General features: G+C 46.8%; 1 protein-coding gene across 2 annotated transcripts in view; it reads left to right on the top strand.

The window, feature by feature from the left end:
• Positions 1-1,364, top strand: part of DCAF6 (DDB1 and CUL4 associated factor 6) — a 127,202-nt gene extending 125,838 nt beyond the window's left edge. For both annotated transcript variants that reach the window (XM_065397437.1, XM_065397436.1), the window contains 2 exons: positions 7-112; positions 929-1,364. In XM_065397437.1, coding sequence (XP_065253509.1) covers positions 7-112; positions 929-993 — 171 coding nt within the window. In that variant the 3' untranslated portion in view covers positions 994-1,364. The remainder of the gene's footprint in view (positions 1-6; positions 113-928) is intronic.
• Positions 1,365-12,718: the final 11,354 nt, after the last annotated feature.

The following is a 12,718-nucleotide window of genomic DNA, read 5'->3' as shown; positions in this document are numbered from 1 at the left end:
CTACAGGTTATAACTCGTAATGAATTAATGTTGGAAGAGACCAGAAACACAATTACTGTTCCAGCTTCTTTCATGTTACGAATGCTGGCATCGTTGAATCATATAAGAGCAGGTAGGAGAATTTCAGAGCAGCTTCTGTGCAGACTATTTATGCCATTCATAAATCTTGTCTAGCATTGTCACTTAAGCTGAGTGTTTGAGTGAGATTTACATACCACCCTCAAACACTGTTTGTTTCTCTCCTTTTTAAGAGTCTCTAGATGTGTGTTTTAGGTGCTAAATATTTATATATCCATTTTTGATTTGCTCCTTGGTGTATTCTATTCCAAGGAAAGAACTGCTCCACACTTCAGTAATAATACTGTTTTATTGTAGAAGTGATTAGCTAGTCACACTGTATGAGTGGCCAGTCATGCTCCCTCCCTTGTGCTTCTCCATTTAATTTCCCTTTCTCTAAACTGCTACTCAACAGATGTCTTTTCTGATGCATACAGTGACTTACAGCAATTTTCCCAGTTTTCTGACCAGTGCACATTTCTGGTTACAACTGTTTTTTAAAATACCCTCTCAGTCCCAACTCTCTAAAACCGGCTGCTCACTTCATTGACTCGCCATCTGTTTTTTAAAATTCTGCTCAAACCCGTCTCTTCTGTGCTGACCATGAGTGAGCTGCTGCCTAGTTCATCACATTGGTGCTCACAATTTCTAGTCCTTTGCTTTTACTGTCTCTGCTCTCTTGTGTTGTTGTTGCAACTTTTCCATTTAGTATGTGCTATCAGTCTACTTATGCATTTCAAATGGTTCCATCAGCATAATACATAGGCACTGTGCTTTGGGTAGTAGCCGGTTGATGCATTGTATCGTAAATGTTATCTGAAAAGTTACTTTTAAAGTTGCGTCCTTATTAAATCATCCTTGTGTCTTGCAGACCGGTTGGAGGGTGACAGGTCAGAAGGGTCTGGTCAAGAGAATGAAAATGAAGACGAAGAGTAATTGGCTCTTCTATGCGAGCACCTAGACGTTACGGAATTTATATAAGACATTAATTATATTTTTCCTTACAGAGCTTTAGTGCAATTTTAAGGTTTTGCTTTTGGATAACCCAACATTTTGTTTCTGAACGACTGTGTGCATGACTTTGGGAGAGTGTGCAAGTAAAATAAGCAAAAATGTTTTTAAAACGTTTTGCCATGTCTGAGGGGTGCTAGAAGATGCAAAGTGCAATATTTTCCTTAACCTGCAAACGTGGGAGCTTGGATCAATGTTTAAAAATAACTTTCATTAGAGCAAAAACATTGGTTCAAATAAATTTCTATACCTGCTATTTGCATGTTTGTTGCTTTCTAATTAAAAGATTTGGTTGTTTTAAATTGTCTCATGTTCTTTTTGTACAATAATTGATTCGTCACGATACAGTATTGTCCAGATTCTAATCTCAATTGTCCTCTCTCTCTGAGCATGATCCTGGATACCTTCAATTCCTATTGAAGTCTATGAGAGTGGAGGGTTCTTGGCATTCTATAAGGATTGCACCTTCTGCTCTTAAAAGCTAGTTAAGATGAAAAAGGCCCAATTAGTTACAGAAGTCCTATATTATGTTCAATTTTTTATATGTGCCCATAGATTTTAGTAACAGACATATATTTTTAAATAGAATAAATGAATCCTGCAATATTTATGAAGATAAAACTCCCATAGAGCTGAATGATGGTATTGTGGCTATAGCATTGGACAGGATTTGGACGGATCTGGGGTCTAGAAGTTGACTCTTTTACAGACTTACTGTGTGATCTCGGTAAGTTATTTAGGCTAACATATTTTGAAAAGCTTGGCTAGGCACAACAGCAGTTTTAGTGCTCATGGGGTTTAGTGGGATTTGGGCATTCAAAGGATTAACTTTCGAGTATCTGGAGCATTTTCTGAAACTGCTACTCTTTGAGTGTCCATCTTCTCCACTGTGCCTCTACCCCTCCCTCTTAGAGTGCTCAAGCCACTATGTGCCCTGATAACTTGGGAGCAACCAAATTATGCGTGAATTCTATGCCAGGGCAGACTTCCTATCTGTACTGGGCACAGTAGATAGAACACCTAGCTCTGAGTGGACCAAGGGGAGATATACAGCCTGAAAAAACAGGAAGCATACCTATCTCAGGAATAACTGCACATTATGCAGAGATGCTTCAGTTTTCATGGCTGTGGTGGCTAAACACTCTCACAAGTATGCCACTGTTCCTCATTCTGCCACCCAACATCTATGCAGTTTACAATCTGAGCCCACAGTCTTTTTATTCTTGGCAGAAGGGATTCTGGAGGGCTTACATAGCAGCTCCATCTTGAGTCTGGTCATTTCTGTAATAAGATGTCAGTTTCTGGGTTCTGTAGTTGGGCTTTCCTTGAACTCCCTTATTTTCTTTGCCATTTCCTTCTCACCTGTGCCTGCACCAGAAGCTACTGCTACCACCATCATGCATGTTTGGACACTCTCTATTATTGTCTGAAAATAGCCTACCTTTACACTGTTCATCACGAGGATGTCCATGCCTCATTAGCATATGTAAATTGTCTGTTTGCATGTGCTAGTATAGCTCTAGTAGGTACTTCTGTCCAGCCCTGAGCAACCAGGAAATTTGAATTAATATTCCTGCCCACTGCTGGGCACTCAGATCCTTCCATCCCATCCTACCCCTACCTTTTGCTTACACCTATACTCAGGGTATTCATTGGCCAGCACTGTGATTAGCAACTCCTAATCACAAAGAGGTAAGTCGCAGAGGCATTATTAGACCATTACTGTGAAAACACTGATTATTATTTTTAAATCGCTGCCATTCATTTTTCCTGATTTTGCTCCTTTGCAGTTAAGCGCCTAGCAAGTGAGCAAAATCCTTTCCTTGCTCTGTTGCAAGGTATGTATGCTGTCTGGTTTGTCATCATAACCTGTTCTCCTTTGAATACCATGAAAGACATGTTATTTTCAAAGATAGCAAGACTTGGACTCCTCTGTGGTATTGAGCCACTGTGCTGTCCAGCCCCCATAGCTCCACAGACAAACCAGAGTCTCACATGGAAACACCCACTCGGTACCCATTGGTCATGTAAGGACACTTCCTCCACAGGTGTCATTTCAGAAAAATTTGAGGGAGGGGGTGTGGAGGGCAAAGTTGAGTCAGCATATAGAACACTATATGTGATCATATTATATCGTGGGGTGGGGGCACATAGAGTGGAAGGAATAAGAGCATATGACCTATGAAAATTCGGGGTGGGGGAGCAACTGCCCCTTTTGTTGCATAGCAAATAATGTCCTTGATATTCTCCATGTACTTCTGAAGCTTTTCTACCGGTTCAGGTGCTGATAAAGTATTTCTGCTCTGCTAGTAGGCAACAGGTATCCATCATATGCAGGGATTATTGAAGTATCTTAATTCCTTTTGGATTTGGAAACTGCGATGCTTAGAATTAGGGAGACCAACGCTGGCTGACTGGGGGACCGGAGTTTTGAAAATTCCAAGGCTGATCTCCTTGGGTGTTGTCATAAGGGGCAACTCCTCTGACTTTCAGGTGGGAGGAGGGGGTGCGTATGACTTTGTCTTCTTCCCACTCCCCATTTTTGTCTGTCTGTGGAGGGGAGGAGAGAGAGAAGGCAAAGCTGAGGAAAAAAGAATCTGAGACTGCTTTGTGTAACCATGCTCAGCACACCTCCTTTCCCCCTTTTTTGCCAGCATCACTCTCCTGTTTAGTTAGGCTCAATAGGCAGGATATAGCTGCAGCTAGTCCCCCTGCCAGTAGGGGCTTCTCTGTCTATCTGCTGGACAGGCAGGAGGCCACAGCTGTGACTCCTTTCTTGCATGGGCCCCTCCCCTTCCTGCTCTGCAGAAGGCCAGAGGGTGAGCAACTCCTGGCTAACGCATGGAGCAGCAGTGACTCCCTCCTCTTCTCCCATTTTCTCTTTAAAGGCAGATATCAGGGGTTGACAGATCATGGAAAATAACATCTGCAGAGTGAGGAGTGGCAGAGGGAGACCAGCAAGGGAGAAGTTGGCTGCCAAAAGCAAGGGAGATGCAGGTGGGCCTGAGGGAAGTAGGGTGGATGCCAGGGGGACTTGGGGAGAGTGGGAGGGAATTAAGGGCTCCAGAGGAGAGTGGGAGGGGGAATTTTAAGGGAGCTAGGGTGGTAGAGGAGGGTGGGGGCTGGGATAAGCGAATAGACCTACAGGGTAGGGTGACAGGGAGTTAGCACTGATGCCCAGGATACTTGCTGGGAATATTTGGAGGACAGGAGTAATGGGGACACCAGGCTAGGCAGATTGTTGACCTTGAAGGGGCATGACAGAGGAAAAGGGTAACACTGGAGGAAATGGGGGACATCAGCAATAAGGGAGAAAGGGGATTCCAGAGGGAGTGAATCAAGGAGTAGTAAATAGGTGCCAAGGGAGATGGGGGGCCAGGGGCTGGAGGGAGATTTGGGATGAGGGAGCAGAGACTAGAGGATTTGAGGAGAGGGGTTATTGAGAGAAGTAGAAGAAATTGAGGATGCAAGGGGAGGGTGAAGAGGAATGAGATAGGTTTGGGGAGGAGGGAGTGGAGGGATTTGGGAGGAAGGAGGAGCACCATGGGGATGAGTGCAAGTGCAATAGAAGAAAGTGAAGAGAATAGAAGTAAAAATGGAGAGGGAGGTGCCTTGGAGGAGAGGAAAGAGAGGCTGGGGAATTTGGGGAGAGGGAGAAGGTGGAGGGAGTTTGGAGAGGGAAAAGAGATGGCAGTGGAGTGGACTTGGGGACGGGGGACTGGGGATCTTTAGAGACAAAATGGGGGATTTAGAGGCAACAGAGAATGAGATGAGTTTGGGAAAGGAGAAAGTGAGAGGGGGGTTGGTAGAGAACAGACTGGAATTTGGGGGGAGGAGAGTCTACAGAGAGGTCTTGGAGGAGACACTAGGGTTTTGTGGAAGGCAGAGTAATATGGGGAGAGTCATGAAGTCTGTAGGGGGAAGAGAGGAGGATGGAAACTTGGTATGCTTTCTGAAAGCTGTTGCAGCACATTATGGGAGCTGATCCAAGATGACAGCGTATGAGGAGAGATGAAAGGAAGCTAAAGTAAGTGGTCTTTTTTTTTTTTTTTTTTTTTTTTAAGGGAAGTGAGGAGAAAGTAACCTGTGGTGTAGGAACCTTTTAGCTGGTGGCAGGAAAGAATGAGTGTCTGAGAGTGGGGGGGGATAAAGAAATGCATTTTCCCCATTGCCCAATTTTTTAGGTAAATGTATTCCACTGTGGGACACTCAGCTCCGCCTGGGCACCCAGACACCTTGGGCAGCCAGAAATGAGAGCATATTTCCAAAAAACATGGGCTGCCCGCAATCTATTTTGAAAATACCCCCTTCTTTTGAATGCCCAAAGCTCCAAAGAGCTGGCAAAGAGTAACCTCTTTGATGCTTTCCCTGTTAATTTGTGTTCATTGGTTCCCCAGCTGTGAAATCAGAATAGTACTTGTCTACCTTGCAGGGAATAAATTCATTAGGTTTACTGAAGTGCTGAGATATTGTAGTGATTGGGGACCATGGAAAAGCCTCTTGAATACCATGGCAGTTTTGCTCATATAAAGACTGGGGAATGGAGTCCATATTTTGCCTTATTTAAAAAATATAAAACAAGGTATTCTAGAACAATTTTTCTAAGTCCAACAGCTTACAATAGAAATGCTGCTGTTTTATGCTATTACCTTAGAATAGCGTATTTTTGTAATAAGAAATTTAACAGAACAAAGTGTTTGTTTAGTTTTGAACTAAAGAACCCATACAGCATATTTAAAATAAATTCTGCTATAAAGCCTTCTCTTCTATTATTTTGATGCCATTGTTAACCTATTTATACATGAACCCCTGATGATGGAAGCAAAGATTTTAGAGCACTGAGGTGATGTGTTGTGACTGCTTGCACCAGGGGCTAGCTAGAGCACATGGTGTTTCTAGTATAAGCCCCTGTTTCTGGAGATGAATATCTTGTGCCATTTCAAATTATAAGCTAATGTTTGATATACATATTTGTAAGTCTTTTGTAAAAAATGCTTTAAGACAAACTTCCTCTTCACACTCCATTATACCCCCCAGCCAGTTTTAAATCCTTATTTAACAAAAAACATCCAAGGCTTTTCTTCAAGTGGCATATTAGTGAAACTTTCTGACCCTTCCTGGTCCACCATCTCTTGGGGATACGTTAAAAATCTTAGCATAGGGCATACAACCAATTAATTGGGTACAAAATGTACAAATAGACCTCTTTGAAACATATATACCAGTATGATACTATTGTTTCCGCCTCTTAACTTGAATATACTGTATATAGAATAATATACCTTGTCCTCAGTGGGGGAACTTTATAAGTCACCACTGTAGGTCTCCTAATTCTTAAGAAAAATAGAAAAGAGGTGTTTTTTAAGTTGCTTTTGCCATTGCAGCTTCACTTAGCCCTAACAATCCCTAGAAAAGAATATACTGTAAAAGATAAATACAGCAATGTTTCTAAGGTCTGGTCTACACTGGGGGGGAGGGGGGATCGATCTAAGTTACACAACTTCAGCTACGTGAATAATGTAGCTGAAGTCGACGTACTTAGATCTACTCACCACGGTTCTTCATTGCGGTGAGTTGACTGCTAGACGCGATAAATTGATTCCCGCTGGATCGATCGCTGCCTGTCAATCCAGCGGGTAATGTAGACAAGCCCTAAATGTAATTTTTCAGAACTTCCTATTAAACAGTAGTTATTTTCTAAAGGGCTTCTTACATATCTGAAGGTTAAATATTCAATTTGACATCCAAGGATTTAAGTTATTGTTAATTTTAAATGTGGGGTCAAGTATCAGAGGGGTAGCTGTGTTAGTCTGGATCCATAAAAAGCGACAGAGTCCTGTGGCACCTTATAGACTAATATGTGGGGTCGGTGAACCTCAAGAAGGGGAGAAGTTTGGGTTGAATAAGCAGTCGAGAGTTTGGATGTTTATCTGAAGATTATTCAAACCTTCTGAAGTCTTCTTTCGGTTACAGGCAGGACAAAGCAGTGTATTTTCCTTTAGTACAAGTGCAGTGGTGCCAGCACTTGTTATTTTATCATGAGTCTTGCGATGTTACTGTTTTTCAAAGCCCCAGATCCTGGAGGCATTTGATTATAGGAAAAATCTCAGCTTTCATTTTTTAAGAAAAGGTAAATTTCTAGCCTTATGGTTGTAGAGAAACATGAAAACATGACCTAAGTATTCTTTAAAGGCTCAAAAACCAGAAGGCAAAGGAAAAAAATCATAGAATTGTAGGACTAGAAGGGACCTCGAGAGGTAATCTAGTCCAGTCCCCTGCGCTCATGGCAGGACTAAGTATTATCCAGACCATCCCTGACGGGTGTTTGTCTAACCTGCTCTTAAAAATCTCCAATGATGGAGATTCCACAGTCTCCCCAGGCAATTTATTCCAATGCTTAACCACCCTGACAGGAAGTTTTTCCTAATGTCCAACCTAAACTCCCTTGCTGCAATTTAAGCCCATTGCTTCTTGTCCTATACTCAGAGGTTAAGAAGAACAATTTTTCTCCCTCCTCCTTGTTACGACCTTTTATGTACTTGAAAACTGTGACCATGTCTGCTATCAGTCTTCTCTTTCCCAATTTTTAAAATCTTCCCTCAGAGCTGCAGCGTAGCTAGTGGGGGAGCAGGGGTAGCGGCCACTACCCCACTAAGCATGTTGTCAGAAAGTGGCGCCTTAGGGGTTAACATGGCGCCAATGGCGCCAGCGGGGCCCACGCTCCGCTCTGAAGCTTGGCACTGCCGGTGCTGGGCTCCTGCAGCAAGGCAGGCTTTGCCGGCAGCAGCCAAGCTTCTTCCCCCAGCGTGCTGCGTAGCCCCGCCCCTCCCTGCCACTGATCAGCAGTCTCCCAGCTGATTGGCAGCAGGGAGGGGAGGGGGAAGAGCTGAGCTCCAGCAAGCTGGCCGCTCCTGGGAGGAGGAGAGGCGGGGGCCCAGCTCCAGCAATACTTGGGGCCGCCTTCCCCGAGTGTCCCCTGGCCCCGACTTGCTGTCCCCGCCCCCGCTCGCCTTTCACGGCCAGGGATCAGAGTGTCCCTGTCTCTTCGGTGTGCAGCTTCATGTTGCCTCCCGGCAGCAACTGCTGCCGCAGGGTCCTAGTGCCCACCATCTCCACTGCCAGGGCAGACTGACTCTGAGCCTGCCCTTCCCCCTCAGACCCTTTCATTTTCCGGCAGGACCCTCCAGCAGCACAGCCCCCCCCCCTCCCCTGCCCCAGCCTAGGGCCTGCACCCCAGACCTCCTCCCTCACCCAAACTCCCACCCAGAGCCTTGGGCAGGTGGGGGCCGGAGTTTGGGCAGGGTTGGGTTCTGGGCACCACCAAAATTTCTACAAACATGCCACCCCTGGGCATGCTTCTCCAGCCATAGGGGGCAGGGGCACCCACCCACCAGTCAACTGTTTATGGGGCCCATGGGGGCCGCGAGCCATCAGCTGTTCGGCCAAGGCAGGGGCAGTAGTATAGCTAGGGGAGTGCTGTTTATGTGGTTTTTGGCCACCAGCCAATAAGCGAGGGGCTGAGCTGAGCGACCCCACCGGTGTGGTGCAGCCCCACCTCCTTCTCCTACCTGCTTCTTGTGGCAGGCGTGCTTTCTCTGGCTCTGCAGCTCCTAACCTCTCATCCAACTAAAGGCAGCCAGTAGCAGCCAGCTGGTAAGTGTATTTCAAAGGGGGTCTTGTGGTGAGGGTGGCTGGGGGGGGACTGAAACCCCGTCCCAGGTGGCTGTGCTGAGAGCTGGCTGCTGGCGGGGTGGCCATCTGTATGGGGGGGCCACCAGCTGCCACCCAGCTCTCTGCATCTGGCAGGGGGCTCAGCCAGAGGCATCTCCAAAAACATCCCCTGCACCCCTGCAGCACAGAGAGACTGAGAGTACCAGCCCCTGCCAGGCAGCTGGACCAAGACGGGCATGGTGGGCGGGAGGGGGCATCTCCTGGTCTCCTGTGGGGTGTGGTGCCCCCCCTGCTTGCCCTCCCTGCCCAGGCAGAGACGCCTGCCTCTCAGAGACAGTGGCCATGTCCATGTAGTGCGCTTAGTCCCCCTCCCTGGCATCTGGGTGACTGCCTCTTAGGGGGTGGGGGGTGGAAGGGAAGAGGCAGTGGGGAAGGGATGGCGGGGGGGGGGTAAGAGAGAGGAACTGAGGCTATCAGGGGAAACCTTCCTAGCAATGCAATCTCTGCCTTGGGGGTGTGGATGGAATTGTCTCCCAGGGAAGGCTGGAACTATCTCCTGTTGTATATGTTTAGTCCATGTGCTCTGGCAAACACAAGTCCAGGCACCATGTTAGTGGGGAGTTAGGAGGGGGAAACCTGAATTGTCTCCTAAGGGAAGGGCTAGTGATCATGTTGTTCCCAGGGAATTAGAGCCACAAGGTGGGTGAGGTAATATCTTTTATAGGAGCAACTTTTGTTGGTGAGAAAGAGAGACAAGCTTTGGAGTTTTCACAGAGTTCTTTCTTCTTCCTGAAGAAGAGTTCTGTGAAAGCTCAAAAGCTTGTCTCTCTCACCTACAGAAGCTGGTCCAATAAAATATATTACCTCACCCACCTTGATATATATTCCCCTTCCCCCCATATTACCTCACCCAACTTTCCAGGAGTGAGTTTTCATGATGACATGGGAAGTGCTCTGACTGGTCCTGACTTCTCTGTATCAGCCCCTCTAGCTTGCACTGCAGCCCAGTACCTGGGGGCTGGGTGCCTGCAGTGCTGAGACTCTGCGAGATCAAGGACTCGCAGACCCAGCTGGGAGGGGAAGGGCACCTCCTCGTCGGCCTCTCTCTCTTGCTGCCTCCTTTTCCCAAGTGGCCTCATGATGCATAGAGCCAGCGTGGCTAGGTGCTGCATTGGAGAGTCTCCCAGTGCAGCCCCCCACCCCCTCTCCCCTGCCTCCCCCATGCGAACCCCCAACAGACCCTGCCCACCTCTGTCCGATTGTCTCTCTCATGCAGGCGACTGTGCCCCCCCTTGCTCCTGTGTGCTGCCTGCTTCCAGGGGCCACAGATTGCAGAGCAGCCCCCTCAGGAGAGATGAGAGGGGCTGTCCCACTGGGTGCGTGCGAGCAATGGCCCCCTCACAGCGAGATGCTGCGCTGCCCCTGCCTCTGTCTGTGTGGTGACCCCGGCCTGAGGAGTGTGAGGCAGCGTGAGCTGAGCATGGGGGCTGGGGGCCAGGCCAGCAAGCCTGATCACTGACACTCCAGGTGTGCCCAAGTGCGGAGCTAGTGCTCCGGGCTTCTCCTTCATTCAACGACACATCAGTGGGACTTGCTTTTTTTGTGTAGAATTTGCCTTTCAAAAGCAAACCAGTCCCACCCCCAGCCCTTTTCATTGGGATCCTGGGGGCTCAGGTCCCTTGGGGAGGCAGCATTGGGATTGCATTAAGGGGGAGGGTACTGCTGCCTTTGCGAGCCAGGGAGCTTGGGGGCTTGGAGCGGATCCGGGCGCTGAGCTGAGAACAGGGGCAGAGGATCCCAAAGGATCAAGTCAGTGGCTGGTCATCTTCAGCCCACTCCTGGGTCTGCTGCGCCCGGACTCCAGACGCACGCCGCACAGGGAAGGGGAGAGCCTGGCGCGAGCAATCTGCTTCTCCTTTGGAGCTTTTAATTTTAAAAAGGCAGAAATCTGGTGGCTCCAGACAATACGGAGTCTTTTTTTCACATGGGGGGTAAACTCCCAGTTTGCCCCCCGCCTCAGAGGCTGCCTGCCCCACTTTGGGGGCTTTCCCCTTACAGCGCTCACCTGCCAGGAGGTTGCAATTTGAGGCTGGGGCTTTGGAGAGACGGACCCCTGGTGGTGTCGCCCCCCACACACACCCCAGCTGGTCTCAGCTGATCCCTTTGCTACAGTGTGTGCACGGGCCAGGGAGTGGGGGCTGCAGGGGCTGGGCCAGCTTCGCAGTGCTTAGCTCTGGTGCCTTTCCCGAGCTGGCAGAGAGGTTTGCGGAGTGGGGGGGGGCGCCCCCCTTTCCCCCCCGCTTGGACCCAGCCTTGGGCTTGTGACACAGCAAATCTGGTGTTGTGGGGGGGTATGGTGCGTGTGGGGAGGAAAGCCCCTGGTATCGGGCAGTAGCTTCCATCACATAATCAAATGTGGTAGAAACGTCGTCTGTACACTTGTAACACTTACCACTACAGCATTAGTCAGTCTTGTGAATCCCTTGCAAGAGCCAAGAGGCCCACATTTTTTTAAACACTTTGTCTTCGCCCTTTTGTCGGTGCTTTTTTAAATGCAAAATAACACACGTACTTATAAAACAATATCATTTTTGTGTTTTTATTTTAAGTACAAAATAAATATGTATAACGAATTTAAAAGTATGTAATTAGTAATTTGATATGTCAGATGGGCCTTTTTTTGTGTGTTCGCTCCCCCTGATGTTAGAACCTGGCTACGCCCCTGCCTCAGAGTTCATGTTTTCTAGACCGTTATCATTTTTGTTGCTTTTCTCTGGACCCTTTCCAATTTGTCCACATCTTTCCTGAAATGTGGGACCCAGAACTGGACACAATACTCCATTTGAGGCCTAATCAGCACAGAGAAGAGCAGAAGAATTACTTCTCCTGTTTTGCTTACAACACTCCTGCTAATTCATCCCAGAATGTTTGGGTTTTTTGCATCAGTGTTACACCGTTGACTCATATTTAGCTTGCTATCCACTATGATCATCAGATCCCTTTCCGCAGTACTCCTTCCTAGGCACTCATTTCCCATTTTGTATGTGTGCAACTGATTGTTCCTTTGTAAGTGGAATACTTTGCATTTGTCCTAATTGAATGTCTTCCTATTTTCTTCAGACCATTTCTCCAGTTTGTCCAGATCATTTTGAATTTTAATCCTAACCTACCTGTTTGGTTTTCTAAATCTAGTTTTTAAACCAAACAATCTCATGATGTTTTGGGGTCTGACTAGTGATATTTGAATGCTTGAGGTTGGCAGTACTGCAAACTCTCCCTTCAATGTTAACAGCATTGCTTAACTTGTACAACTTAAAAACAAATGTAATGGCTGCAAAGTCAGAAAAACATAAGACTTCATTGTTTCCACCTATGGTGAGAGAAAAGGAGTGTTGGAGGTTTAGAAAACACTTATTTTGAGAATGAGGTTGAAAATATCTGGATGTGTGTTTACACTTAATACTGTACCCCAAGAATGGAACCCATGAGAGACTTCAGTCCTTCCCTTGTGTTCAGCAGCAAGGTCAAAGACAAATCAATACGTAGCAGAGCATAAGTCTATTTATTATACATACAATGAGCAATATATATGCCTAAACAGTGAAAGTAAAACTTGTAAATTTGGAGAACTAACATTCTTTGAAAAAGGTCAGGATAGTTTAAGTTTAAGATATTAATAAACCCAGAGGGATGCAGTGATTATTAAGCATTTTTGTGGAATTAAGGCTGGATAAAATTAGCACCTCATTTTCTCTGACTTTCATTGACTGTCTCAGTTGGAGGTTCTAGATTCTTGGCTGCTTCCTCTGATCCTCCCAGCAACATAATAGTCCAGCCCCTCTGATGCTGCAGCTGTGCTATCAGGCAACTGCACACGGGAGGCAGCAGGTTAAAACAGTCAGCAACAATGAAGAGCAAAGGTTCAGATTTCAGTGAGCTCACCTTCATGAAAGGTATTTTTAGAGAGTCACAAAGAAGG

This window comes from Emys orbicularis, chromosome 1 (assembly GCF_028017835.1).
Source record: "Emys orbicularis isolate rEmyOrb1 chromosome 1, rEmyOrb1.hap1, whole genome shotgun sequence".
NCBI classification, from domain to species: domain Eukaryota; kingdom Metazoa; phylum Chordata; order Testudines; family Emydidae; genus Emys; species Emys orbicularis.
The sequence above is the reverse complement of the archived record's forward strand: the minus strand, read 5'-3'. Positions and strand labels throughout refer to the sequence as shown.